At 42.7% G+C, this 25,758-nt stretch overlaps 2 protein-coding genes and 2 pseudogenes across 4 annotated transcripts; 3 read left to right on the top strand and 1 right to left on the bottom strand.

The window, feature by feature from the left end:
* The first annotated feature begins 397 nt into the window (after positions 1 to 397).
* On the top strand, positions 398 to 5,256 carry RT1-M1-2 (RT1 class I, locus M1, gene 2). 2 transcript variants are annotated; one of them, NM_001008849.2, is made up of 6 exons: positions 1,339 to 1,974; positions 2,203 to 2,472; positions 2,734 to 3,009; positions 3,563 to 3,838; positions 3,973 to 4,083; positions 4,869 to 5,256. In NM_001008849.2, the coding sequence occupies exons 1-6, from the start codon at positions 1,905 to 1,907 to the stop codon at positions 4,871 to 4,873; spliced, it is 1,008 nt and encodes a 335-aa protein (NP_001008849.2). In that variant the 5' UTR covers positions 1,339 to 1,904; the 3' UTR covers positions 4,874 to 5,256. The 2 variants fall into 2 exon arrangements, with proteins under 2 accessions (XP_063135469.1, NP_001008849.2); XM_063279399.1 differs by lacking the exon at positions 4,869 to 5,256 and having other exon boundaries at positions 398 to 1,974; positions 3,973 to 4,855.
* On the bottom strand, positions 12,940 to 13,034 carry Trim39-ps (Trim39 pseudogene; annotated as a pseudogene).
* RT1-M1-4 (RT1 class I, locus M1, gene 4) lies at positions 16,806 to 24,535 on the top strand. 2 transcript variants are annotated; one of them, XM_063278995.1, is made up of 7 exons: positions 16,806 to 21,249; positions 21,492 to 21,761; positions 22,023 to 22,298; positions 22,863 to 23,138; positions 23,267 to 23,374; positions 23,847 to 23,942; positions 24,157 to 24,535. In XM_063278995.1, exons 1-6 carry the CDS (start codon positions 21,177 to 21,179, stop codon positions 23,858 to 23,860), a joined length of 1,017 nt encoding a protein of 338 aa, XP_063135065.1. In that variant the 5' UTR covers positions 16,806 to 21,176; the 3' UTR covers positions 23,861 to 23,942; positions 24,157 to 24,535. The 2 variants fall into 2 exon arrangements, with proteins under 2 accessions (XP_063135065.1, NP_001008850.1); NM_001008850.1 differs by lacking the exons at positions 23,847 to 23,942; positions 24,157 to 24,535 and having other exon boundaries at positions 21,177 to 21,249; positions 23,267 to 23,397.
* RT1-M1-3-ps (RT1 class I, locus M1, gene 3, pseudogene) lies at positions 19,395 to 20,986 on the top strand (annotated as a pseudogene).
* Positions 24,536 to 25,758: the final 1,223 nt, after the last annotated feature.

The raw sequence follows: 25,758 nt of genomic DNA, 5'->3' as shown, positions 1-25,758 counted from the left end.
AAAAAAATAAAAAGAAATGGGAAAAGGAAAAAAAAAAAGAAGATGGGACCCAACTACACAATGGAATATTACTCAGCCATTAAAACAAAGACATCATGAATTTTGCAGGCAAGTGGATGGGACTTCAACATATCATCCTGGTGAAAACACCAAGACCCATAGGACATGCATGGTATGTACTCACTGGTAAGTGGATACTAGCCATAAGATACAGGATAGCCATGCTACCACTCACAGACTAAAAGAAGATTAAACAAGAAGGAAGACTCAAACAAGGATGCTGGAATCTCACTTAAAAAGGGAATAAAATAGTCATAGCAGGCAGATGGAGGGAGGGAACTGGGTGGGAGGGACAACAAGGAGGGTAAAGGGGGGGGGAGGGCTTCCGGATCAGGTGCAGATAAAAATAAGAGAGATAGCCAGAGGGCCAGCAGAATGAATGGAAATGTGCAGCATGGTGGGGTATGGGGTGGGCAGGCCATCTCAACAGCATGCCAGAGACCTGGAGTGGAGGAGTTGCTCTCAGGAGTGACCGTAGTTGAGATTTACAGCAATATGAAGCATGAAGTGGCCACCTTCTGTAGGCAGGAAGGAACTCTAATATGGGGATAAGAACACTAACCCACCCACAAAACTTTCAACCTAAAATTTATCCATAAGAAATGCATGGATGTGGATGGAGCAGAGACAGGGGAAAAGGCCAAGTAATAACTAACTCAACTTGAGATTCATTCCATAGTCAAGCACCAAACCCTGACACTGTTCATAATACACTGTTAGGCTTGCAGACAGGAGCCTAGAATAACTGTCCTCTGTGAGGCTCCACCCAGAAGCTGACTGAAACAGATGCAGAGACCCACAGCCAAACAACGGATGGGGCTTTAGGACTGTTATAGAAGAGTTGGGGAAAAAACGGGGGGCCCTAAAGGGAATAGGAACTCCACAGGAAGACCGGCATCAAATAACCTGGACCCTTGGGGGATGGCAGGGATTGAACCAAACAGCACATATGAGCTGGACCTAGTCCCTGCACATATGTAGCAGATGTGTGTCTTGGTTCTCATGCGGATGCCCCAACAACTGGAGCAGAGGTTAACCCTAAAGCTGTTGCCTGTCTGTTGAGTATGTTCCCCTAGCTCAGCTGCCTCGTCTGGCCTCAGTGAGAGAAGATGCACTTAGCCTTGCAGAGATGTGATGTGCCAGGGTGGGGTTATGCCAACAAGAGACTCCACCATCTCAGAGAAGAGAAGGGGCGTAGAGGAGGGACTGTGTGAGGAGGACCAAGGCAGACTACAATCAGGATGTGAACTGAACAAAAAAAGATGCTGTAGAAACCCAAAGAAATTCTAATGGGAACTATGAGAATAAAAACAGCAGAAATTATTTTCACCTTAACATTTTATTTTGGAAAACAGTTGTTACTTTTTATAAAAATTCTGTGCATATGCACTTTAATAATATGTTCAACGAAGCAAATGGCTCAAATGGGTTTTTAATGTGGTGAACATTGATCGACGTAATCCACACAATCATGATTTGCTTTGAGGTCCGACGTCTTTTCGAGCCTGTGCAGACACCCTGACTTCTCAATTGTTGAGACTTGTTGACTCGATGGCCTTTTAGATTGACACGGGGACATTGTGACCATAACCAGGAGGACAAGCATCAGTGTAAGCAACATGTCTTATTACACACTGCTCCTGCAGGCCTCAGAGCTAGATCTGAACTGTGGAGGCAGGGCCCAAGAGACTTCTCCTCCAGGACTTAATCTTTCCATGCCCCAAACCAAACACCCTTTATCACTACCATTGGGAATTTTTTAGAGAAGCCAAATAGCATCCTCCATATCAAGATCATAAAGTGAACATATACTAGCAGAGGCTCAGTCTGCGCTCAGCAGCCAGATGAAGGTCCTTTTAGTTCTGGCTGTCCTGCTGCTTATGGTCACCCTTGTCATCACCAAGAATCCAAAAGGTGAGTGTGGGAATCTGAAAGAAAGGGGCCTAACCTGGGGAAGCAAAGGGACTCCACCCCTAGGGGAGCAGCACCTGGAAAGCATATCTCCTCCCTAGCCCAGTCAGAACTTCTGTTTCCTTCTCCATTTGCATCCTGCCCCTTGCTTCCTACCTTCCCTGGGTATAGGCCTGTGGACTGGCAATGCCCTAGGTGGAGAGTGAAAATCTAAAGGCCAACTGTTCCTAGGTTCACACTCTCTGAGATATTTACAAACACTCCTGTCATGGCCTGGCCTTGCGGAGCCCCAGTTCATCTTTGTTGGCTATGTGGGCAATACACAGTTCATAGGATTCAACAGCAGATCACAGAGTCAGTGGTCGTTGCACAGAGCACCGTGGAAAGATCAACAGACTCCAGAGTATTGGGAGAAGACAATACAGGAAGTCCTGAGTGAAAAACGGAACTTGAAAGAAGTAATGGAGAAAATGCTTCACATCTACCCTAACAGCACGACTGGTAAGTAAACCCAAATCGGGAACCCCAAACTTCACGCTTCCCAGGGAGCTGCCCGAGTTTGCCACACCTGGGCTTTAAACCCAGAAAATGTGAGCCCTGGTTATTCGACTCCACAAAGCTTGGGACACTGACCTGGGTTTCTGAACAATTCAAATCCAAATCTGGCCACTAAAAATGGCCTCATTAGCTGGGGTAACCCACTGTAGAATGTCACCAAGAACTCTGGCCCAAGGAAGGGGCTGAGAGTGGGTCCTTCTCCAGGTAATCACACAATCCAGATGAGGTATGGCTGTGACGTGCTGCCTGGAGGTTACTTCAGTCATGGAATCCTAGAATTGAATTTTGATAGCCAGGATTACATCATACTGAATGATGAACTGCACAACTGGATAATAGATGGCAAGGCAGCTGAGATGCTCAAGCAGGAGTGGGAGGACACGCATTATGCACAAATTGTGAAGAATTACCTGAAGGGATCATGTGTGGATGAACTCCTTACAGAGCTGGACCTTGGGAAAGATTATTTGCTGAGAACAGGTAAGGACAAAAATTGCCCCATCTCATCTGACTAGAGTTCCTGGCCCTGAGTACCTCTCCTTTGCAGGGAGCAGCTGGGATACCAACTTGGTCTTGCATTAAAGGGGAAAGAGGGCTAATGGGTTTCTTCATTAATCTAGAGATAGGAACCCTCTGAGCCTTCTATCAAGAGAGTTCAGTAAACAAACTAAGCAACAGTTCCTTCCACTTGCATTGTGAACCACGGCCTATCTTCGACTTGCTCACTGTACATAAACAATGGCCTTAAGGTCTGACACTAGTGTTTCCGAGTCTCTCATATCCACCCAGTCAGAACAAGAGGTCCATATTCCTAGAAAGAAATCCAGTATTTTCAACTCTATGCTGGCTCATGTCGATTCTCAAACTTTCCAAGGAATAGACTTCCTCATCCATATCCCGAGTTTAGGCTGCTGTGTGGTGTGGCACCTCTCCTTCAGGCCCACTCTCCCAGCCATTCAAAACAAGGTTCCGTGAGCCTTGATGGATTCCTAGGAGAGTGCAAAATGCCTTAAATTTTAATTGATTCCCTCAGACACCCCCAGAACACACGTGATCCACAAAGTCAGACCTGACAGAAAAATCATCCTGAGGTGCTGGGCCCTGAACTTCTACCCTGCTGAAATCACTATAACCTGGCAGAGAGATGGGAGGAACCAGACTCAGGATGTGGAAGTGATAGAGACGAGGCCTGCAGGGGATGGAACCTTCCAGAAGTGGGCAGCTGTGGTGGTGCCTTCTGGGGAAGAGCAGAAATACACATGCCGTGTGGAGCATGAGGGGCTGCCAGAGCCCATCACCCTGAGATGGGGTAAGGACTGGGAGCCAGCACAAAGACTGTTCAGAGAGAGTTGGAGGGGGGTCTTTGGGACAACTGGAACTGGGTCAGGACTGAGAGCTGGAGGTCGGGGGCCTCACTCTTGCTTCCCTTCCCTTCCTCCTCAGAGTCTCCTCAGTCCACCATCCCCGTCATGGCTATTGTTCTTTGTCTGGTTCTTGGAGCTCTGCTTACAGGAGCAGTGGTGACTTCTCTGATATGGAAGAGGAAGATTAAAGGTAAAGACAGGGCAGGGTCTTAGTTTGTGTCTTCATGGGAAGATCAGGACAAGCTGTGAGTGTGCCCTGTCACATGACAGCAGGTTTCAGCCTGGGGATGGTGTGGTGATATCAACTGCATTGTGAAGCATAAAGAAAACAACGGACAGATCCATAAGTGCAGTGATGGAGGAGACACAGACCTGTGTCTCAGCTCTCAGAGGTCAGAGGGAATTCTCCTATTTAGAATAGGTACCCAGGATTCCAGTTAGCTGGTTTCCTGTACATTCTTCTATCACGTTTCCTCAGCTTTCTCTGAACTTGCAGTCACAGTTATGGAAATTATCTGAGATGAGGGCAAGGAGATTCTTCTAGGCCCTCTGGACCCTACTGCCTCCATGAACTCTAATAAAAGTGTTTTTCCTCCAGGAGTTAAAGAGAAACCCCCTAGGTTCAACCTTGCCAGTAATAATGCTGGTGGCTCATTCCCGAGGAACTTATAGTAATATAGAAAGGAACCCATGAGGGAATCTGAGCCGGCCCACAATGCCTCATTTACGTCTATCTTCAAAGGCTTTGACCTAGTCTTAATTTGCTTTCCACTAGGAGGCAAAATCCCTATGATGTCCATCCTTCAGTTACAGCATTAAAAAATAACACGTTAAGGTACCTAACAAGGAGAGAATCAAAGGATAGACCCCTGGGGGATTGGAAGTCTGGGAATTGGGACAGTTTGAATGTGTCATGGACTGACTGTTCAGTATGTCACCAGCTAAAGACACTGATCAGAACTTTTTTCTCTACAGGATAAGACAGATGCCCTAATGTGGTTCTGAGTCATACAGCATTTGTTCTGGTTTCTTCTCCCACTGTGACTTCAGGACCTGATGGCTTCTCATTCTACATCTGACTTTAGCCATGTGTCTGTTCCCTCTAGCCACAATGTAAGCTTGTCATGGGCACCAACAAATCCCATTCCTACCCTTATTCTGTGTATTTACCACAGTCAGGATTGGGAAATCTCCATTCCTGATTGAACTTAGCTTTCTCTGACCTACATACAATTTCATGCTTCTGTCTTTAATTAAGCATTTGTATATGGTTGTGCAACTTCTGGCCAGATTGTGTGATTCATTCATGTCCTAAAAGTGAGTAAACTTGATGGAGGAAATAAAGGCTCAGCACCTTATGAAATTAGTGTTTGCTGTGATAAATCTCTTGCCTATGTGGCTTTGTTTGCTGTGTGAAGTCAAGTGAGGTCTGGGCTGTGCACAGTTGTTGCTGGGTCCACCTGGGCTTTCACACCGTCTCTTTCCACCTCTGCCTTTTTGGTACTCTTCATCCCTATTCTTTCAATAGGTCATGTGATCAAAAGATCTCAGGCAATTTTAGGACCTTGTCCCATGTCTGTGCTGTTCTTTCATGTGGGTACTTAGCCTGTTCAGGCCTGAATCTGATGTTAAATTGGGTCATGTTTACATTCATGTTTTAGCATGAATTATACTTATTCTCAGTTCTGTGTATGAATCTGATGTCATTGTCTTCTACTGTCAACTGTCACTGTCACTAGTAGAAACTGTTTCTCTCATAGTCCCACAAAAGATCTCTGTGCTATTATACCACAGTTGAGTCAAAAAAAATATTGCTTCTGACAGTTCTGTGTCTTATATAATGTCTGTAATACCAGTACAGAGGATCCTTTTTCAAGAGGATGTTTGCAACTTCTCAATCAACGTAGGCTACATAACTGAGGACCTGTTCCAAACTAAGATATTAAAAATATAAATGAACAAACTTAAAACTTAATGGTATATGGCAGACATTCCTCCACTATTCTATGACTTATCCAAATTAATGCCAAGTAGTACTTGCATTTCATATAGAATGTAGGTTGATGTAAGGAAAGATGTGTGGAATAAACAAATTGGGCAATCATTGACCATGAGTGATTAAATCCTTAAATTTCAGACTAGTCATTAGAATATCTACTTACCTGTTACGAAATGGGAAGCTATTCAAAATGAAGTTAAGATATCATGTTATCCTTTCTTAACTGTAGTCTACAGAATGGAGCATATCAGACAGAAAACAAGGGGTGCTGTAACTGAAATCAATAGCATTATCAGAAAAGCTAACATTGTTTTGTAGATAGACTGTATGTAATGCCTGATGTGTAGGGATTTTGCTCTAGTTCCCATATATTATTCATCAAGACAGACTACATTTGGGACCCTAAAGTACATGTCAGCACTTCCTCTTGCCTGGTTTTCTGGATCCCAGGGGCCTGAAGAGGTTCATGCACATGACAGCCCTTCCTGCTTTACTTAAGGACAACATATTAGTAGCATTGCCTTCATAAAAGGCAGGAAAGTCAGGTTTCTGAAGCATGCGATGGGTGCCTCGTGAATTTCTGTGGGACAGGATTCCTGCCTCATGCAAGAAGCATATTCTATGCAACCCGTATAGACCTTCACAACATGACACAACAGCAATCCTCTATCCAGTAGAGAACATTACCATACACCCTGACCACAGGAGGAGTATCCTGGTTCTTAGTTCTCCTCTTGAGGACTCAGCAAAAATAGCTCCCTTCACTATACTGGTGCTCACTATAGGTATCCATGCTATCCTCCCAGCCCACACATAGGGAACCAGGATCAAATCTTGATCATGATCAGTAGCTCCCATCTCACTGCCCCCCAAGATTCACACTCCATGTAGTATTTCTATAAGAACGTATCTAGACATGGCATCCGGGATGCTAGTCAGTGTTGAGGTTGGTCTGATACTACTATGTATTAAATGATAAATATTTGTTCCCAAGGTCTCATTGCCAACTGAGGAGTGAATTTTAAGGTAAACTTGTGTTTGTTGTGTAGACTTTGTTCCTAAATTTAAAGCTATTCATTAAATAAAAGTGACTATAGCCCAATGTTGGAGAGAATAGAGGTAAATGGGTTGTATATCAGCAATTCTAGACCATTGTGTTGTCTTGGCTGTTGTTTTATTTTTGTCAATTTGACAAAAACGACCTTTATATATTGAGGAAAAGGAAGCTCAATAAAGAAAGTACCACCAGCAGATTGTCCATAACCAAGACAGTAAGTCATTTTCTAGATTTTCGTTGATATGGGAGGGCAAATTCACTGCTAGGCAGGTGCTTCTAGATTATATATGAAAGCAGGCTGAGCAGGCAGTAAACATCAGTTCTTCAAGGAATGCTCCTGACTCCACATTCCTTCCTTGGGTTCCTGTGCTAACTTCCTCACTGATGAAATGTGACCTGGAACTTGTCGGATGAAGTAAAGTCTTTCCTCCTCAAGTTAGGTTTTGGTTTTAGTGTTTTGTCAGAGCAATAGAAAATCAGACTAATATAATTCACCATTGAACAGGTATGGCAACTTCAAAACTATTCCAAACTTGTATTTGAGAGAGGGCACTTGCTTTATGGTAATTTTACTTTTGACTCCTGTAGATATTGTGTGTGTGTGTGTGTGTGTATGTGTGTGTAGTACATGACAGTGGATTAGATATGCCTGTGGAATCCAGAGGAAGCCATCTAATCCCACGGATTAGCTGTAATAGTGGGAGGTTGTATGTGGCCCTTTAATCATACTGAAAAATGAACTCAGGTCTCCTGTACAAGCAGCAATCATGTTTAAAAAACTAAGTCACCTTTCCAATCCCATGGTAGTGATTTTTATGTCCTTTTCCTTGCTATATCCCAGGGCCTAGAACAAGTTCATTCACCTGGAAGATTCTCCGTCACTTACTGAGGAGTAAATCAGAGAAGCAGACCTCCAAAACACGGGTCTAGATAAGGAAAGCCAGGTTGTTTGCAGATTTTATAGAGATCTTCTCCACTGTGTTTATTGAGACATCCGATCCTGTCCAGTCCTGGAGACCATCCTCCTTCTATGTCCCACAGCTTAGTCTACACCTAGGACACAGAACCAAGCCTCTGGCAAAACAATAAAATCTAAGCCACAGCTGACCTCACAGCAATTGGATTCAGCAGGGAGGGAACAAATGGGGTTGAGGAGTTCGTTCTATTTCACTGGTTCTTGTTTTCCAGTCTGCTATGCAACAGCCATAGAGCCACTGAGGCTGCCCCAACCCACAATCCCACATTGTGGCAGCAAGATAAGATCAGATCTAAAAAAATGACCATGTGAACCCAAATGTAGCAGGAGGTGGCTGCATCTCCATAGGATTTGGGAAAAAGGACACCCGGGTCTTTAATCTCAGAGATATTAAATGGTGGCCATAATGTGGGTGATTGATATTTTTAGAAGATCCACCATGAATGTGCAGAGTGTTGTGGAGCAGGACTGTGTCTTCAAGGTCTGTGGAGGGTCAGCCTGGTGTCATAAGTTGACAACGGAAAGTTTTTTGAGTTGGATTTCATCAGAGATCTGTCAGTAGTACATTATCTTTCACATCTCTTGACGCTTCTACTCTTGGACTTCTATGGACATTGTGTGCATGACCACTGACAGAGCAGCTAACTCTATCCTAAATTTTTGATCCTTCTTCAGTTCTCTCTGATCCGCAATTGACATGAAGCCAAGGATTAGTACAGGTGGCCTGAGCTTGCCAGGAAAGGACCCTGATATAACAGTGAGGCAATGAAACCCCAAATCAGGAACGATTGCTGGACCCTTCAGTGAGACATGTGGGCCTTTGCTTTCCTTTCCTTCCTTGATTCTGTCAGCCAGATCAGCATCTGGGAAAGGACTCAGGGGGATGCTGTCAACAGGACAGGCGCATTGATCAGGGTAAGCAACTTGTCCCTAGACACTGCTCCTAGGATACCAGCGCCCATATCTGGATCCAAGGCTAGGTAGCAGGGCTCTAGAGATTTCTCACCCAGGAGTTAATCTTCCTCTGACTGATCTTGTCAGGTCTTTGTCACTCCCATTACGAATTCTTAGAGAAGTCAGGCAACTTCACCTTGAAGATCAGTGTTATATAACTAAGGACAAGTGTGGACCCTGGCCAGCTGTGCTATTTCTAATTTCTATGTGGTTTTCTCTAAGGTTGGTCTAATGTAACATGTGGTTTGTATTAAGAGAGAGGAGGGGGGATGATTGTAGTGTTTATAGAGATAGTTCCATGAGTACAAATTGTTGGTACTTCTGAAGAGATCCAAACATATTCATGCTTCTCTGGCTTTCAGGACAATATGGTATTTATGGAGGTACACAGACATACCTGCATGCAAAACTCTATGCATGAAAAAAAACCCAAATGTATCTCTCAAAAGATAAAATTTAAACTTTAAAGAAAGCCTTTTATCATATTATTACATAGACTCTTGTCTTTTAAAGGACTACGCTATCACGCTATCAACAGGGAATGATGAGTATTGTAAGTAACTCTAATACATCAATGAGGTCTCAGTTAGTAATATCTTAATTATAGAGTGTATTCATGCACATAAATATAGGTACCTCTGCAAATCCACACAAAACAACTCAAAACAAACAACTGAGAGCGAGGGATGTTGCTCAGTTGAGTCCTTGCAAAACACACAGAATGCCTTGAGCACCATCATCCTCAGACCCTCACAGAAACACAACAAACAAAATGGTGTAATTAGTTACAGTGGCAAAGCTTGTAGACCAGCACCTAGAACTTCAAGAGACTCCTCCGCTACTTATCAGGTTCCTGTGCACACCAGGCTACCTCAATCACTATTTCACACACACACAAAAAAAGAGAGAAAATGAAAATGCTGGAATATTCCCAGTGACAGAAAAAAGAGTGAAAATAATTTTTTTATGGGTCTTGATGCCAGAAGAAGAGGGTGCAGGCAAATTCTCAGGTTGGACTTTCCAGCTGGAGACCTCAGGCAGAAGCTTCTGCTCTGAAGGCCAGCACTGGGAATTTTCACATCCCTATTTACATTGTCACTTTCCTAACCTGTGTGGCATGCTCTTGCCTGGACAGTGATGATTTGAAGCTGGAATTCATCTCCCTTGTCCTAGAGTAGCATGAGCTACTGTATACCGTTTAGGGTGAATGACAGGGAAAAGTCATCATTCCCTCTCACCACTCCCGAAGTTGAGAGCCTCTTGCCTATTTCCTGCTACTGGCAGCTGCCCTACTTTTGACTCAGACCAGATCAGGTGACAAAGCACACTGGAGGGCTATATTCTCTTTCTCCTCAGATATAAAATGTGAGCGGATGGATGGGTTGCACACCAGCCTTTCCTCCCCCACCCCCAGGAAAACATGAGTATTATTTGAGCATTTGAATTTTTTACAATATACTTAACAACTACTTTTTTGTTTTTTGTTTGTGTGGTTTCTTGCATGCATCTTGACTTTTGAGACAAGGTCTCTCTCGTTATGTGTCTTGGCTGGGGCCTGAACCTCACTGCCTTAACCAGGTTGTCCTTGAACTCGTAGAGATATGACTACTAGGGACCTTAAAAAGTGCTCAGATTAAAGGGCATGTGCCACCACTAGTGGCATTCATAAATTATTCCCCTGAAATTTGTGTTAATATGAACAATTGTGATTTGAGAACTGTCAGTGATATCTGTGTGTGTGTCTGCCTGTCTTTCTGTCTGCCTGCTATGTGTGTGTGTGTGTGTGTGTGTGTGTGTGTGTGTGTGTGTGTGTGCGTGCGTGTGTATGTGTGTGTTGGTGTGTTGGTGTAGGAAGGTGTCAGAGGTTTACTGGCATTTAATCATTTAGCATGCTGTTCACATACTTTCAAACAAATCTGTCTCGTGGAACTTACCAAGTGCCCTAGACTTGTTGGCCAGCCACCTATAGGAACCCTGTCCCACTTCCTCAATGCAGAGAATACACGACTGCGGGTCAACTTTTCAGCATTTTAGTTTGGTTCTGGTGGTCACACAGAATCCTATATCTGTTTCAATACAGAGAGGGTGCTCATGTAAGGAAAGAGGTTCCACACAATTCTGAAGACCTTATCAGATTACCTGGGAGTCTTGGAGCAGATGGAGGCATTTTCATTCTTACCCGTTCTCAGCAAAATCTCCTTCCCATAGTTCATTTGTATGAGAATCAACTCTATGCTAGTGCCTTTTAGGGAAGACTTCAGCTCCCTCACCAACTGTCCTCCTCCCACTCATTCCTGAGGGTCTCAGCTGCCTTTCAGACTGGTCCAATTGCCTTTACAGGGTGATGTAACTATGGCTTGGTTATATAGGTTGGTTCATAGTATCCTTGGTTGTAGTACCTACCACAGACCACATTCAGGTTGTGTGATAGCCTAGCCAAGACCCCTCTCTTAGCGATTCTCACTTGGCTTAGTCATTGATAGGACCCTCCAATGAGTGTACCCCACCTAGGTACCTTTCTAACCTCCAGATTTGGACTTAAATCAGGACAGTGGCTCAGTGGATCCTATAGTCTCCATGGATAGCATTTTCTAGAATAAAGCTCAGACATGGTACCTAGGGGCAACCCCTTCACTGACCTGTAAAGTTAGGATTTCTGGTGGAGTTCACTCACCACTTGCATTAAGGCTGTAGAAATGCTGTCGAGGTGGATACCTTTCTTCAGTTCTTCTGTGAAGCTCTCTGTGAGTCTCAGAGTTCTCTCTGTCTGCCTCTCCAAATACTTTGTTGCTTGCTATTCTAACCATGGTACGCAGTTATCCAAACTGGGCTTTTTCTTCTGCTGTTGTATCCTAGGAGCTGTTCTGCTCCACATAGCAGGAAAGATGATATGGAGTACAGGTATCAGGCCAGGTAAGGAGGGTTTGGACATAGAGCAGAGAGGCAGCCCAAGGTGAAATTTCAACTCTTTTCCCAGGATCCCAATTAAGTGTGGGATGTGGATAGATTTGGAAGGGAGCAGGGAAGAAGCTCCTAATGCAGAATGGGAATGGAGCATAAGATGATGACTGGGCTAGGTTTCTCTGACGCTTCCCCAGGGAAGATACATTCCTTTTGCTCTCCCAGGTGAGGTCCTTTTCTCTCCTGACACATACACTCGCCCTCTGGATGCTGATTCAGAGACATCACAACCAGGAGTATCAAGAGGAGAGCCTCGGGCACAAAGATCTTCACCCTGCTTGAAAAGTGGAGACCTTCTGCTAATCAGTATATAATAAATCTATTTGAAGGATGCTGATTGGTTCTCTAAGAATCCCCAAAGGTAGTGATGCTGATCCACTGGGCTTGATCATGGAAAGATGAACTCCTGGAAGAGGAAGCTCTAGAGCCCTGCCTCCCCAGCTCAGATCCTTTGTTAGGGACTGGGATCATAGGAACAATGTCTGAGGACAAGTTGCTTACCCTGATCATTGTTCCCCTCATCTTGGTCACAGAATCCTCTGAACCCATCCCAGAAGCCAATAAATCAGCAATTCTCAAACGTTGTGTTGTCAAGATATCCACAAAGTTTTAGAAATTGATCTGCACTTAAGTATCTCATGATTATGGACATTGTACCAGTCCATGTTTACTGTGTACTGAAGTATGAGATTTGACGCATTGAACACATAAGTAATGAGTGTATGTAGGCACAAAAGCAGAAAGTTTTTAAAAAAAGCAACAACTGCTTCCAAAATACAGTGAGATGGCAAAAATAATAGATGTGAACATTTCTACTTGTTACACCCTTTTCTCTCCCATTAGAGATTCTTTGGACTTTGATCCTGTTTTTTAAACTTTTAGTTTCATATCCGGTGTAGAAAATAGAGTTTCATTGAAATAACAGCAAGAATATATGTAATATATTTCCTAGAATTTATTATAATATATTGTATTTATATTATATTAAATGTCATCGATAAGTATTTGATACTATATATATTATAAACAGAAAACACCTTATATGCATGTATATACAAACACAAATATATATATATATATATTTGTGAATATATATATTCGAGACAGGGATTCTCTGTGTAGTACTTACTGTTCTGGAAGTCAATCTGTAGAGGAGGCTGGCTTTGAACTCATAGAATCGGCCACCTCTGCTTCTCAAGTGCTGATTACAGGTGTTTACCATTACTTTACAGTTCAGGAAGAATATTATTAGGATTTGTTTTTATTTTTTTATTCATGTTGCTGTCATACATTGATCAGAGAAGAGTGTTCATACATGGGTTTAAGCCAATAGCAAGTTTGTATTACTTGGCTCATGTTTACAGTTTTTATTTAAAAGCCCAATGCAGTACCAAGCCTTTCTTAAGATGAGCTTTTAAACACAAAACTCATGTTCTGGGTTGACGTACTTCAGTTGACAGGAACAGTTAGCCAGAAGCAGAATTGCAAAAGACAAAAAGCAAGATACTTTCCCAGAATTGTGGAGTTTGATGGATTAGGCATTTGTTTTGGCAGGTGGTGCTGTCTGTGTACTTAATTTTACATTGTGAATAGCACATCCATCATGTAATCAGCTGTGCTAAGGAATGGGGACCTTTTAAAATCCAGGCCACTGTTACTTTCCCAATTTATCTACGTGGATGAGTCTAATCATGGACACATTCTGCTCTAAAATGTCTTGTATAGTTGCAATAAAGAGTACTGCTGTTCCAATCAGAATGAGATTTAAAGGTGCATACAGTACAGAGAGTTAGCTGGGGGGACCAAAGGAACAGAGATGCTACCAGTTCTCTCTCTCTCTCTCTCTCTCTCTCTCTCTCTCTCTCTCTCTCTCCCAATTATGGAAATGTTTTTGAAATTACTCCTGATTAATTATTATAGAAACAACAGGTTTCCCTCTAATAATACAGTTTTCATTTATCTCATGTATATAGGACAATTTCTGCAAGGCAACCTTTATTTTAATTCAGAAGTAGAATCTTGATTGACCTGACTACTGAGTTTGGAAAAGATCAGAATAGGCATTTTCATCAGGCCATGAGTACATACCCATTAGGTAGTCTCAGGGTTTAGTAATATCGTTGTTATCTAGATTAATTATCCCTAAGGCAGTAGAGCAGGTAATAGAATAGGAAGTGCCTAGGTCAAGTCTTCTCATGTTAATTTGAGCCTTTCTCAGTCATGCTGTGTTTTGTCAGCCAGTGGGCTGATACTCCGGGGAGTTCCTATCCCTATGCAGTATAGGGGAAGCATACCTAAACATAGCCAGCAATCCTGTCTGATTTATGGCTTTTTTGGATTTACTTTATTCTTAGGATCTCTTTTGTGTCATAGAGTCCGGTTTTTCAGGTTTTTTTCCTACCTCCAAAACAATCTTTTAAGGAATTTTTTTAGGAAGCCTCAGAATAACAAGCTTGATCATTGGAAGGTTCCCTGTCCCGGGTAGGTAGGAGGCCCAGCCTCAAGTCATGTATTGAATTTCAAACTCTGTTTCTAACTTAGAAAAGAAGTTCCAAAACCTTTCCTTTCTCAACACAGACAGACACTTAAAGTGAGTATCAATGTGCAAAGAGTAAGATGAAATATTGATTGCTGGTGTGTAGCTACCATAAGCTATAACCTGTCTTCCTAGGTCCATGCTTGAGGGTGGTGGGGATTGTACTGTGATCCCGTATTTAGACCAAACATTAGACTCAGAAGGAGGCAGCAGGGCAACGAGTAGAAATGCCCCATGAAACCTCAACTTTGATGTGTCCATAGCCCAGGAGACAGTCTATTTGTGGTTTCTACTTTCCTGAGTTGAGTGTGGTGATAATGAATGGTGAAATGCCAGTTACCTTCACAACCATAGGAATGGAGAGAGTGACCCTAAAGTATCATTTCAAAGTTGTCTCTAACGTCCCTTTAGTTACCTGCCTGAGACAGATGGTATTCCTGGACTTGAAGGTTGGCTGGGTCTCTCTGAGAGTCTAATGAATAGTCTGTGAGGATGACAGGAGGGCATGCAATGACTTGAGGAAGGAATGGTTATAGAATTCTGCCAACCGCTCGCCTCTGAGCCTGGGAAGCAGCAGGAGAGGTCTTCTGAATATAATTTCATTGCACTTAAACCCCTCCATACATGGGATGTAGCATGTGCAAAAAGTAAAGGAAAGAGGTTTATACACCCTTCATTGGACTCTAATGATCTTTTTATTAGAGTGTCTTTATTTTTTAAAATTTTTATTAGACTTATTTCTTTACTTATATTTCAAACATTATCCCCCTCCCCGGTTTCCTGTCCATAAGCCCCCATTCCTTCCCTTCTCCCTCTCCCATATGGATATTCTCCCTATACATCCCCCTTATTGCCCCCCATATTCCCCTGCACTGGGGGTTCAACATTGGCAGGACCAAGGGCTTCCCCTTCCCCTGGTGACCCCACAAGGCTATTCTCTGCTACATATGCAGTTGGAGCCCTGGGTCAGTCCATGTATAGTGGTTTAATCCCTGGAAGCTCTGGTTGGTTGGCAATGTTGTTTTTATGGGGTTGCAAGCTCCTTCAACTCTCTCAATACTTCCTCTAATTCCCCCAAGGGGGTCCTGTTCTCAGTTTAGTGGTTTGCTGCTAGCATTGACCTCTATATTGGACATGCTCTGCTCTGGATGTGTCTCTCAGGAGAGATCTATATCTGGTCCCTTTCAGCATTTTCTAGCTTCATCAATATAATCTAGTTTTGGTGGATATAATTATATATATGGGCCACATGTGGGTCAGGCTCTGAATGGCCATTCCTTGAGTCGCTGCTCTAAATTTTGCTTCCATATCCCCATCCTATGGATATTTTCCCCCCTTTTAAGAAGGAGTGGGAACATCCACATTTTGGTCATCCTTCTTCTTGAGCTTCCAGGGGTCTGTGGATTGCATCTTGGGAAATTCGAGCTTTTTGGCTAATATCCACTTATCAATGAGTGCATACCAAGTGTGTTTTTCTGTGATTTAGTAACCTCACTCAGGATGATATTTTCTAGTTCATTCCATTTGCCTATGAATTTCACGAAGTCATTGTTTTTGATAGCTGAGTAGTACTCCATTGTGTAGATGTACCACATTTTTTTAAATTCATTCCTCTGTTGAAGGGCATCTGGGTTCTTTCCAGCTTCTGGCCATTATAAATAAGTCTGGTATGAACAGAGTGGAGCATGTGTCCTTGTTATATGTTGGTGCATTTTTTGAGTGTATGCCCAGGAGAGGTAGGTTTAGCTGGGTCCTCAGGTTGTTCAATGTCCAATTTTCTGAGGAACCTCCAGACTGATTTCCAGAGTTGGTTGTACCAGTCTGCAATCCCACCAACAATGGAGGAGTGTTGCTCTTTCTCCACATCCTCTTCAGCATCTGCTGTCACCTGAGGTTTTTATCTTAGCCATTCTGACTGGTATGAGGTGAAATCTCAGGGTTGTTTTGATTTGCATTTCCCTGATAACTAAGGATGTTGAACATTTCTTTGGGTGCTTTTTAGCCATTTGATAATCCTCAGCTGAAAATGTTTTGTTTAGCTTTGTACCCCATTTTTAATAGGGTTATTTGACTCTCTGGAGTCTAACTTCTTGAGTTCTTTGTATGTTTTGGACATTAGATGTAGTATTGGTAAAGATCTTTTCCCAATCTGTTGGTTGCCGTTTTGTCCTAATGACAGTGTCTTCTGCTTTACAAAAGCTTTGCAGTTTTATGAGGTCCCATTTGTCGATTCCTGATCTTAAAGCATGAGCCATTGGTGTTTTGTTCAGGTAATTTTCCCCAGTGCCCATGTATTTGAGACTCTTCTCCACTTTTTCTTCTATTAGTTTGAGTATATCTGGTTTGATGTGGAGGTCCTTGATCCACTTGGACTTAAGCTTTGTATATGGCGATAAGAATGGATGGATTTGCATTCTTCTACATGCCAACCTCCAGTTGAACCAGCACCATTTGTTGAAAATGCTATCTTTCTTCCATTGGATGGTTTTAGCTCCTTTTTCAAAGATCAAGTTACTATAGGTGTGTGGGTTCATTTCTGGGTCTTCAATTCTGTTTTACTGATCTATCTGCCTGTCTCTGTACAAATACCTTACAGTTTTTTATGACTATTGCTCTGTAATACTGTTTGAAGTCAGGGATGGTGATTCTCCCAGAAGTTCTTTTATTGTTGAGTTTAGTTTTTGCTATCCTGGGTTTTTTGTTATTCCAAATGAGTTTGCAAATTGCTTTTTTTATCTCCATAAAGAATTGAGTAGGAATTTTGGTTGGGATTCATTGAACCTGTAGATTGCTTTTGGCAAAATGGCTATCTTTACTATATTAATCCTGCCAATCCATGAGTGTGGAAGATCTTTCTATCTTCTGAGATCTTGCTCAATTTCTTTCTTCAGAGACTTAAATTTCTTGTCATACTGATCTTTCACTTGCTTGGTTAAAGTCACACCAAATATTTTATATTATTTGGGACTATTGTGAAGGGTGTCATTTCCTTAATTTCTTTCTCAGCCTGTTTATCCTTTGAGTAGAGGAAGGCTACTGATTTGTTTGAGTTAATTTTATGCCCCGACACTTTGCTGAAGTTGTTTATCAGGTTAAGTAGTTGTCTGGTGGAACTTTTGGGGTCACTTAAGTACACTATTATATCATCTGCAAATAGTGATATTTTGATTTCTTCCCTTCCAATTTCTCTGTCTGATTGCTCTGGATAGGACTTTGAGTACTATATTGAATAAGTAGGGAGAGAATGGGCAGCCTTGTCTAGTCCCTGATTTTAGTGGGATTGCTTTAAGTTTCTCTCCATTTTGTGCCATCTCAGCAGCCACCAGAGAATATTTTTATTAGTAATAACTAATTGTAATAATTTATTTTAAGAAATTTTAACTATTTTATAATCTAACTAAATGTTTTTCTTAAAAGCATCAGACTATTTTTGGAGGGATGGGGAATACGTATATAAACTGCCCTTGCCTGGGACTTGTTATGTAGATCAAACTGGTCTAGAACTAAGATCCCTTTGCATCTGCATTCTGAATGCTGAGCTTAATGTAAAAAGATATAAGCTAGAGAGATAGCTCAGCAGGTAAGAATACTGTCTGGTCTTCCAAGAAATCTGTTGAATTTCTAGTATCCACATGGCTACTTAGAACTCTCTATGACTCCAGTCTACCGGTACTCCAACCTCTTCTCTAGAAAGCTTGAGTTACAGAGACATATATAATGACAAAATATCCATGCACTCAAAGTCACTAAAGTTTAATGATAAATGGCAGGATTCACTACACTGGGCCCCTTGTACAGCCCAATCACTCAAACTGGAAAGAAGTTGCATAACCATATATAAATGCTTAAACAAAGACATAAACATGTGATAGTTTAATGAAACCTAAATTCCAATCAGTGATGGAGATTTCTCAGCATTGCCTGTGTTGGAGCAGCATGAGAAATGACAGGGCAATATAGATGGTCAGGGTAGGGATGAATTTTGTTGCTGCCCATGACCTGCTAGATATACATAGTCATAGCCAGATGTAGAAAGAGAAGTCACCAGGTTTTGAAGCCACAATGGAAGAGAAGCCAGGACAAATATTGGATGGCTCAGTACCACGCTAAGGTATCTGTCTTATCCTGTAGATAAAAAGTACAAGAAAGAAATTCAGATGAATTTATTTAAATGGTGTCTTACAGAGTAGCTCATCACACATTCGAACCATCTCAGTCCCAAGAGGTTCCATTACACAGAATTCTATCCTCTAGTCCTCTGGTCTTCTGGTCCTCTGGTCCTCTGGTCCTCTCACTGTTTAAGGTGTCACTTTTTAAAAGGTGTAACAGAAGACTGGATATCCTAGGAAATTTAACTCCCAGTGAAAAGCAAAGGAAGACCTGGTCCAAGCTTTTTTTTTTTTTCCGGAGCTGAGGACCGAACCCAGGGCCTTGCGCTCTACCACTGAGCTAAGGCCTCAACCCCAAGGTCCAAGCTCTTTATGACAGAACTAAATGAGGAGTTATGGGCTGGCTGATTTCCCATGGATCCTTTTTATATTAATGTAAGTTTCTCAGAGTAAGTCACCAATATTACTTCATGCAAGGCTGACCATAGCTGTCTCTTTGTTAACTCCTGGAAATCCTTTTATTAGAGGTCCTAGAGGCAACAGGATCTAGAGTACATCAAGAATCACCTGGTACTTGTCTTAAATAGTTTCCAGAATGTGACTGCAGATCCAAGAAAGATAATAGAAGACTGAACACAAAGAGGGCTAACTGGACTACTGTGTATTTATTCTAAGAAAGAAATTTCCCTTTAACCTCTGAGAACTGTGCATCCAGTCGCTGCAACCTCTGCCATTGCAGCTATGAATCTGTCCTTTATTTTCTTTATGCCTCACAATAGACTTAAGGCCAGCACAGCATGTCTAAGCTGAATTAGCAACTGTGTGGAGGAAAATCTGTTGTCATGTGGCAGGGCACACTCACAGCTTGGGCTTGATATTCTAATGAAAACATGAACTGAAATCCCAAGCCTTCATTAACTCTAGTCCTTCTCTTCTACATCAGAAAAGTCACCAGAGTTTCCATGAGCAAGAATCCAAGAACAAGAGCAGTAACAGTAGTTATGATGAGGATAATGGGCACAGGAGGCTCTGGGAAGGGAAGGGAAAGGAAAGGAAAGGAGAGGAGAGGAGAGGAGAGGAGAGGAGAGGAGAGGAGAGGAGAGGAGAGGAGAGGAGAGGAGAGGAGAGGAGAGGAAAGAAAGGGAAGGGAAGGGAAGGGAGAGGAGAGGAGAGGAGAGGAGAGGAGAGGAGAGGAGAGGAGAGGAAGGGAAGGGAAGGGAAGGGAAGGGAAGGGAGAGGAGAGGAGAGGAGAGGAGAGGAAAGGAAAGGAAAGGAAAGGAAAGGAAAGGAAAGGAAAGGAAAGGAAAGGAAAGGAAAGGAAAGGGAATGAAGCAACAGCAAGGCATCTTACCTCCAGCTCTTAGTGTTGACCCAGATCCAGTTGTCCCAAAGGACGCCCACTCTCTCTGCATAGTCTTTGTGCTCACTCACAGTTCTTACCTCATCTCAGGATAGCAGACACATGAATCCTGTACTTCTGCTCTTCACTAGGAGGCACAACCACAGCTGCCTACTTCTAGAAGTTTTCATTCCGTTTATGCCTGATCTCTACAACTATGTCCTGGGTTTTCTTTCTCCCATTCCTCTCCAAGGTCAGGGTGATTACAGAAGAGTAGAAGTTCAGGGCCTAGAAGCTCAGGATGATTTTCCTTTCAGGTCTGGCCTTATTGATCACATGTATTTTAGGGTATCCGTGGGAAATAATTAAAAACTTAAGGCATTTTGCATTCTTCCTGAGGATTAAAAATGCTCATTTCATTTTTATTAATGGAAGAGATACTTGGAGAGAAGGAGTGGTGCCAACTCAACACAGCAGCCCAAATTCAGATATGGATGAGATAATGTATTCTTTGGAATGTTTCAAAGTCAGCATGAACCAGCACAAAGTAGGGGATGCTGGATCTCCCTCTAGAATTATGGACTTCTGCTTCTGAGGTGGTGGAGATGAAAGACTCAGAAACATTGTGGTCAGACAACAAAGTCATTGTACATGGACAGTGAACAGAACAGAGGTCATGGTTCACAAAACAAATAGAAAAAAAAAACCCTGCTGCTTAACTGAAAGACTGAACTTTCCTGAGAGAAGACTTGACCCTCTGGAAAGCCCCTCTTATATTGATTCAGGAAACTCACAAATGCTCTTTCCCCTTGGATATAAGACAGAGTTAGTAGTCCAACTGCTCCGTGCTGAAGACAAAACCTCAAGAGACAGGAGCTTTCGTCTCAGAACAGATGGGGCAGTTTCTATCCTTAAATTTCTCAGCAAAATCTCTTTCCTATACTCCAGCTCTGTGAGGAGTCAATCAATGCATTGACCCTGCATGTGTATCCTTACAGTTTGTGCATAACTGGACTTCTTCCACAATTATCTGAGCATCTCAGCTCTCTTACCAACTGTGGACCAAGTCTTCAGGACCTCATGAAGTGTGATGTAATCATGGCCATTGAAGGCTAATTCTAAGAGTCCATGATTGAAATATGCTTGAGGCAACACATCTGTGGTAGATCTAAGCTGGGAAAGCAGAGCTCTAGAGATGTCACTCTCAGGCATTCACCTTTTCATTACCCAACACAAACATTCTCTATCACTATTACTCCCTTTGGGATTTTTTTAAAGAGAAACCAATCAGCTTCTTCCATTCAAGATTATAAAATAAACACGCAACACTCTGTCTCTACTCTACAAACAGAATGAAGACCTTTGTTACTGAGGCTCTCCTGCTGCTGCTCCTAGCAGTGCTGGCCCTGGCCAGCCATCCAGAAGGTGAGTGTGGGTCTTTATAGGGAAAGTACCCTCTTACTAGAGAAACAAAGAACTCCATCCTTATGGGTGTAGCACCATGAAATCTGTCTTCTCCCTAGCCAGGGAAAACCTCTGTTCCCCTCTCTACTGTGTATCCTGTGACTGTCCCTTATTTCCTGCTCCCAGCTATCCTTAGTGGTTGTATTGTGGAGCATCATAGGTTCCTAGTGTGGGGTTAATATTTAAAGGCTCACTGTACCTAGGTTCACATCTTTTTGGCCTTTTCCAAACTCTCTTGACCCGGCCTGGACATTCTGAGCCCCTATTTATCAGTGCTGGCTTTATGGATAATATACAGTTTGAGAGGTTCAACAACAGATCAGATTTTCCTGGGATGGAGCACTGCGCACCATGGATAGATCATCGGAGTCCAGAGTATTGGAAGGAGCACACACAGAGGGCCCTGAAAGATATTCGGTTTATGAGACAAGCACTGAAATTAATGATCCACACCTACAACTACAGTGCAACTGGTGAGTGTGTCCCAATTAGAAAGCCCAAATTTAATGCTCTACATGCACTTAACCCAGTTCTCCATGTCCAAAGTTTTCCCCTGGAAAATGTGACCCATGACTTGATAGAGCAATGGGACTGATTATTTTGTTCACTTTAGGATCAAATCAGGCTACAAATCAGGCTACTTAGAAAGGGCATATGGGAGGGGGCCAATCCAAACAAGGGCACTATTATGGGTTAAGGCCTGTTGGAATGACTGAGAATGTGGGCTTGTCCAGGATATCACACAATCCAGAGGAGGATTGGCTGCCATGTCTTGCCTAGAGGGTACTTCAGTCATGGATTCTTAGAATTAGCCTTCAATGGCCAGGATTACATCATGCTGAATGAAGACCTGAGGACTTGGACCACAGTTGGCAAGGCAGCTGAGATTCTCAGGAAAGAGTGGGAGAAACACAGTTTTGCACAAGCCATGAAGATTTATTTGGAGGTTTCATGTGTGGACTCATTTCTCACAGAGCTGGCTTATGGGAAGGAGATTTTGCTGAGAATAGGTAAGGACAGAAACTGCAACATCTATTCTTAGACTGTAGCTCCTGTCCCTTGAGTATTTTTCCTCAGCAGGGAGCAGCTGCTCTACTAACTCTGTCTTGTATCAAAGGGGAAAGAGTGTTTGTGAGTTCCCTGAATCAACACGAGAGAGGGACTCTTCAGAGAGCTAAACCTTCTCTCAGGACAGTTCAATCTGTTAATTAAGCAGCAGTTCCTTCTACTTGCATTGTGAACCATGACCTCTCTCAGGCTTGTTTACTGTCCATGCATAATGACTTTGAGTCTGACCCCAGTGTTTCTGAGTCTTTCATCTATACTCAGTCAGAAGCAGAATCCCATATTCCTAGATGGTGATACAGTATTTCCTACTCCATGCTAGATCATACTGATTCTGCGACTTTCCAAGGAATAGATTAACTTATCCATAACCTGAGTTTAGGGTGATATGTGGGCTTATCACATTTCCTTAAAGGTAATTTCTGGTCCATTCACACAAAGTTAGATGAGCATTGATAAATACCCAGGAAGAATGTCTGATGCATTAAAATTTCAATTGTTTCCCTCAGATCCCCCTAAAGTACAAGTGATCCGCAAGGTCAGACTTAACAGGAAAATTACCCTGATGTGCTGGGCCCTGAGTTTCTACCCTCCTGAAATTACCCTGACCTGGCAGAGAGATGGATGCAATCAGATGCAGGACATGGAGGTGGTAGAGACCAGGCCTGCAGGGGACGGAACTTTCCAGAAATGGGCAGCTGTGGTGGTTTCTTCTGGGGAAGAGCAAAGATACACATGTCATGTGAATCATAAGGGGCTACCTGAGGTCATCACCATGAGGTGGGGTAAGGACTGGGAACAAACACAGCAGTCAATCTGAGAGGGTGGGAGTCCTCAGGGACAACTGCAAAATGGTCAAGACCAGGAGCTGGAAGTCAAACACTCACTCTTCTTCCCTTCTTTTCCTTCCCAGAGCCTCCTGAGCCTATCATCCCAATTACTACTATTGTTATTGCTGTAGTTCTCGGAGCTCTGGTTGTGGGAGCTGTGATGACTTTTCTGATATGGAAGATGACTAGAGGTAAGGAAAGGGCATGGTTTTAGTTTGTGTCTCCATGGGAACAACAAACTTAAGCTGTGAGGGTGCCCTGTCACTTGACGGCAAATTTTATCCACACAACTGCAATTCATACATGCCAGATGTATTGAAGATACCTCCATGGTGAATTATAAAGAAAATAATAAATATAATCATAACTACAATGACACAGATGGCACAGACTTTATCCTCAGCTCTCAGACATCAGAGGGAAATTTTCTATTTAGAACAGACAACCAGGAGTACAGATAGCCCTTCCCTATTTTTCATCTGGATCTACAGTCACAGTTCTAGACACTTACCTGGCTTAAGGACCAGAAGATTCCTCTAGCCCCTCTAAATCATGTTGACTCCATGACCTCTAATAAAAACGGTTTTAAATAGGAGACAGCTATGTTCACTCTTTAAGTAATAATAGCTGTGGCTCATCTGTAACGATCTTATATTGACACAGAAAGGAGACCATGAGGAATCTCAACTATCCTGTAACTCTTCATTTATTTCTGTCTTCAAAAGTTTGGCGTGGTCTTAATTTGCTTTCCACGGAGAGGTAATTTTTCTAGCATGTTCAGCCTTCTGTTTCGGCATTAAACATTGATAACCTAAAGGGCCTGGTATGCAGTAGGGAGAGGAACAGAGGATAGAACCCGGAGGGTTGGGAATGCTTGGAATTGGGATAGGTTGAAAATGTGAAGGACTTTTCAGTATGTCACCATTTAACAATACATATCTGCACTTACTTCTTGTTATTTTTTTATTTACAGGATAAGATAGATGCCTTAATGTGGTACTGAGCTATTCAATATTTTTTTCTGCTTTCTCCTCCATCATGGCTTCAAGACCTTGAGCCTTCTCTTTCTACATCTAACTGCAATGGTGTGTTTACTCTGAGCACAATGTAAGAGGTCCTGGGCAGCAGAAAGCCCCATCCCCACCCTGATTTTGTGTATTCCCCAGCCATCTCTCATGCTCCAACACAGGCAAGGCTGGGAAACCTCCATCCTGATTGGAATTAGCTTTCACTGAATCACAACTCTTTGCTTCTTTTCTTATAATTAAGCATTTGTACATGGGCGTGAAACTTCTTACCCGATTGTGTGATTGATGTCCTAAAGATCAGTAAATATTGATGGAGAAAACAAAGACTCAGAACTTTATGAAATTTGTGTTTGCTTTGTTAATACTTTGCCTATAGGGTCCTGGCTGTTGAATAGATTCAGGTGAGGCCTTAGCTGGCACTGTTGTTGCTAGGTCCATCTGGGCTTTCTTTCACATTGCTCCATTCCTTACGTTAACTCCAGCCTATTCAACGGGGCACGGCAGACAGCAAATAAGGGATGCTCTTGCTGAAAACAGTATCATTTTCAGAAAAACGAACACTGTTAACATGTTTAGAATCTGTGTGCTGTATCTGCTGCACAGAGATTCCGCTCTAGTTCCCGTAGAACATTCAGCAAGAAAGAACGTTTTGGGGGTCTAAAAGCACGTGTCAGCATTCATTTTCTCTTGCTTGGTGTTGTGGATCTGAGAGTCCTGAGAAAGACTCATGCACATGAAAACCCCCCTCACTTTCCATAAGGAGAACATCCTAGTAGCGGACCCCACTAAAGAGGCAGGGAAATTAGGTTTCTAAAGCATATGATGGGTTTTTCCTGCGTGTGTGTCTCTGGGACAGGATTCCTGCCTCAGGCAAGAAGCACATTTCTCTGCAAACCCTATAGACCTTCAACAACAGGGCACAACGGCCATTCTCTATTCAAGAGAGGATATGTGGATTTACCTTCTCCATATACCCTGGTGTCACTAGGGCTAACCTTGTCCTTACATTTCTACAGGAGGACACAGCCTTCATAGCTCCCTTTTCTACCTGCTGCTCCTTTTTGGTATCCACATTAACCTATTCTCCTGGCCCACACATAGAGGACCAGGGTCCAACCTTGAACATGATCAGGGGTCACCTCTCACTGATCCAGATTCATATTCCATGTGCTATTTATATAATAAGGTATCCAGGACTGAGCTCTGATGTGACACCCAGTATTGAGGATGGTCTGTTGCTGCTATATATTCAGTTCAGATACTAAACAAGACCTCTTTGCCCAGTTAAGAGTGAATTTTCAGGTATATCTGTCTTTGTTGTGTAAACGGTGCTCCAAAAATTAAAGATATTGGTTAAATAAAAGGCATTATAGCTAATTACTGGACAGAATAGGGGTAGGCAGATTTTGAGCTACAGAACTGGGATTCTCAGGGTCAGACCATGAGTAGACAGAAAAGGAAGGAAAAGAGAGAATTGAGAAGGAAAATAGAGAAGAAGAAGCCGTGAGGCTAGATGAGTTATGAGCAGGAGAACTGGACCCCGAGGA

Source organism: Rattus norvegicus, chromosome 20, assembly GCF_036323735.1.
Source record: "Rattus norvegicus strain BN/NHsdMcwi chromosome 20, GRCr8, whole genome shotgun sequence".
NCBI lineage: Eukaryota > Metazoa > Chordata > Mammalia > Rodentia > Muridae > Rattus > Rattus norvegicus.
The sequence above is the reverse complement of the archived record's forward strand: the minus strand, read 5'-3'. Positions and strand labels throughout refer to the sequence as shown.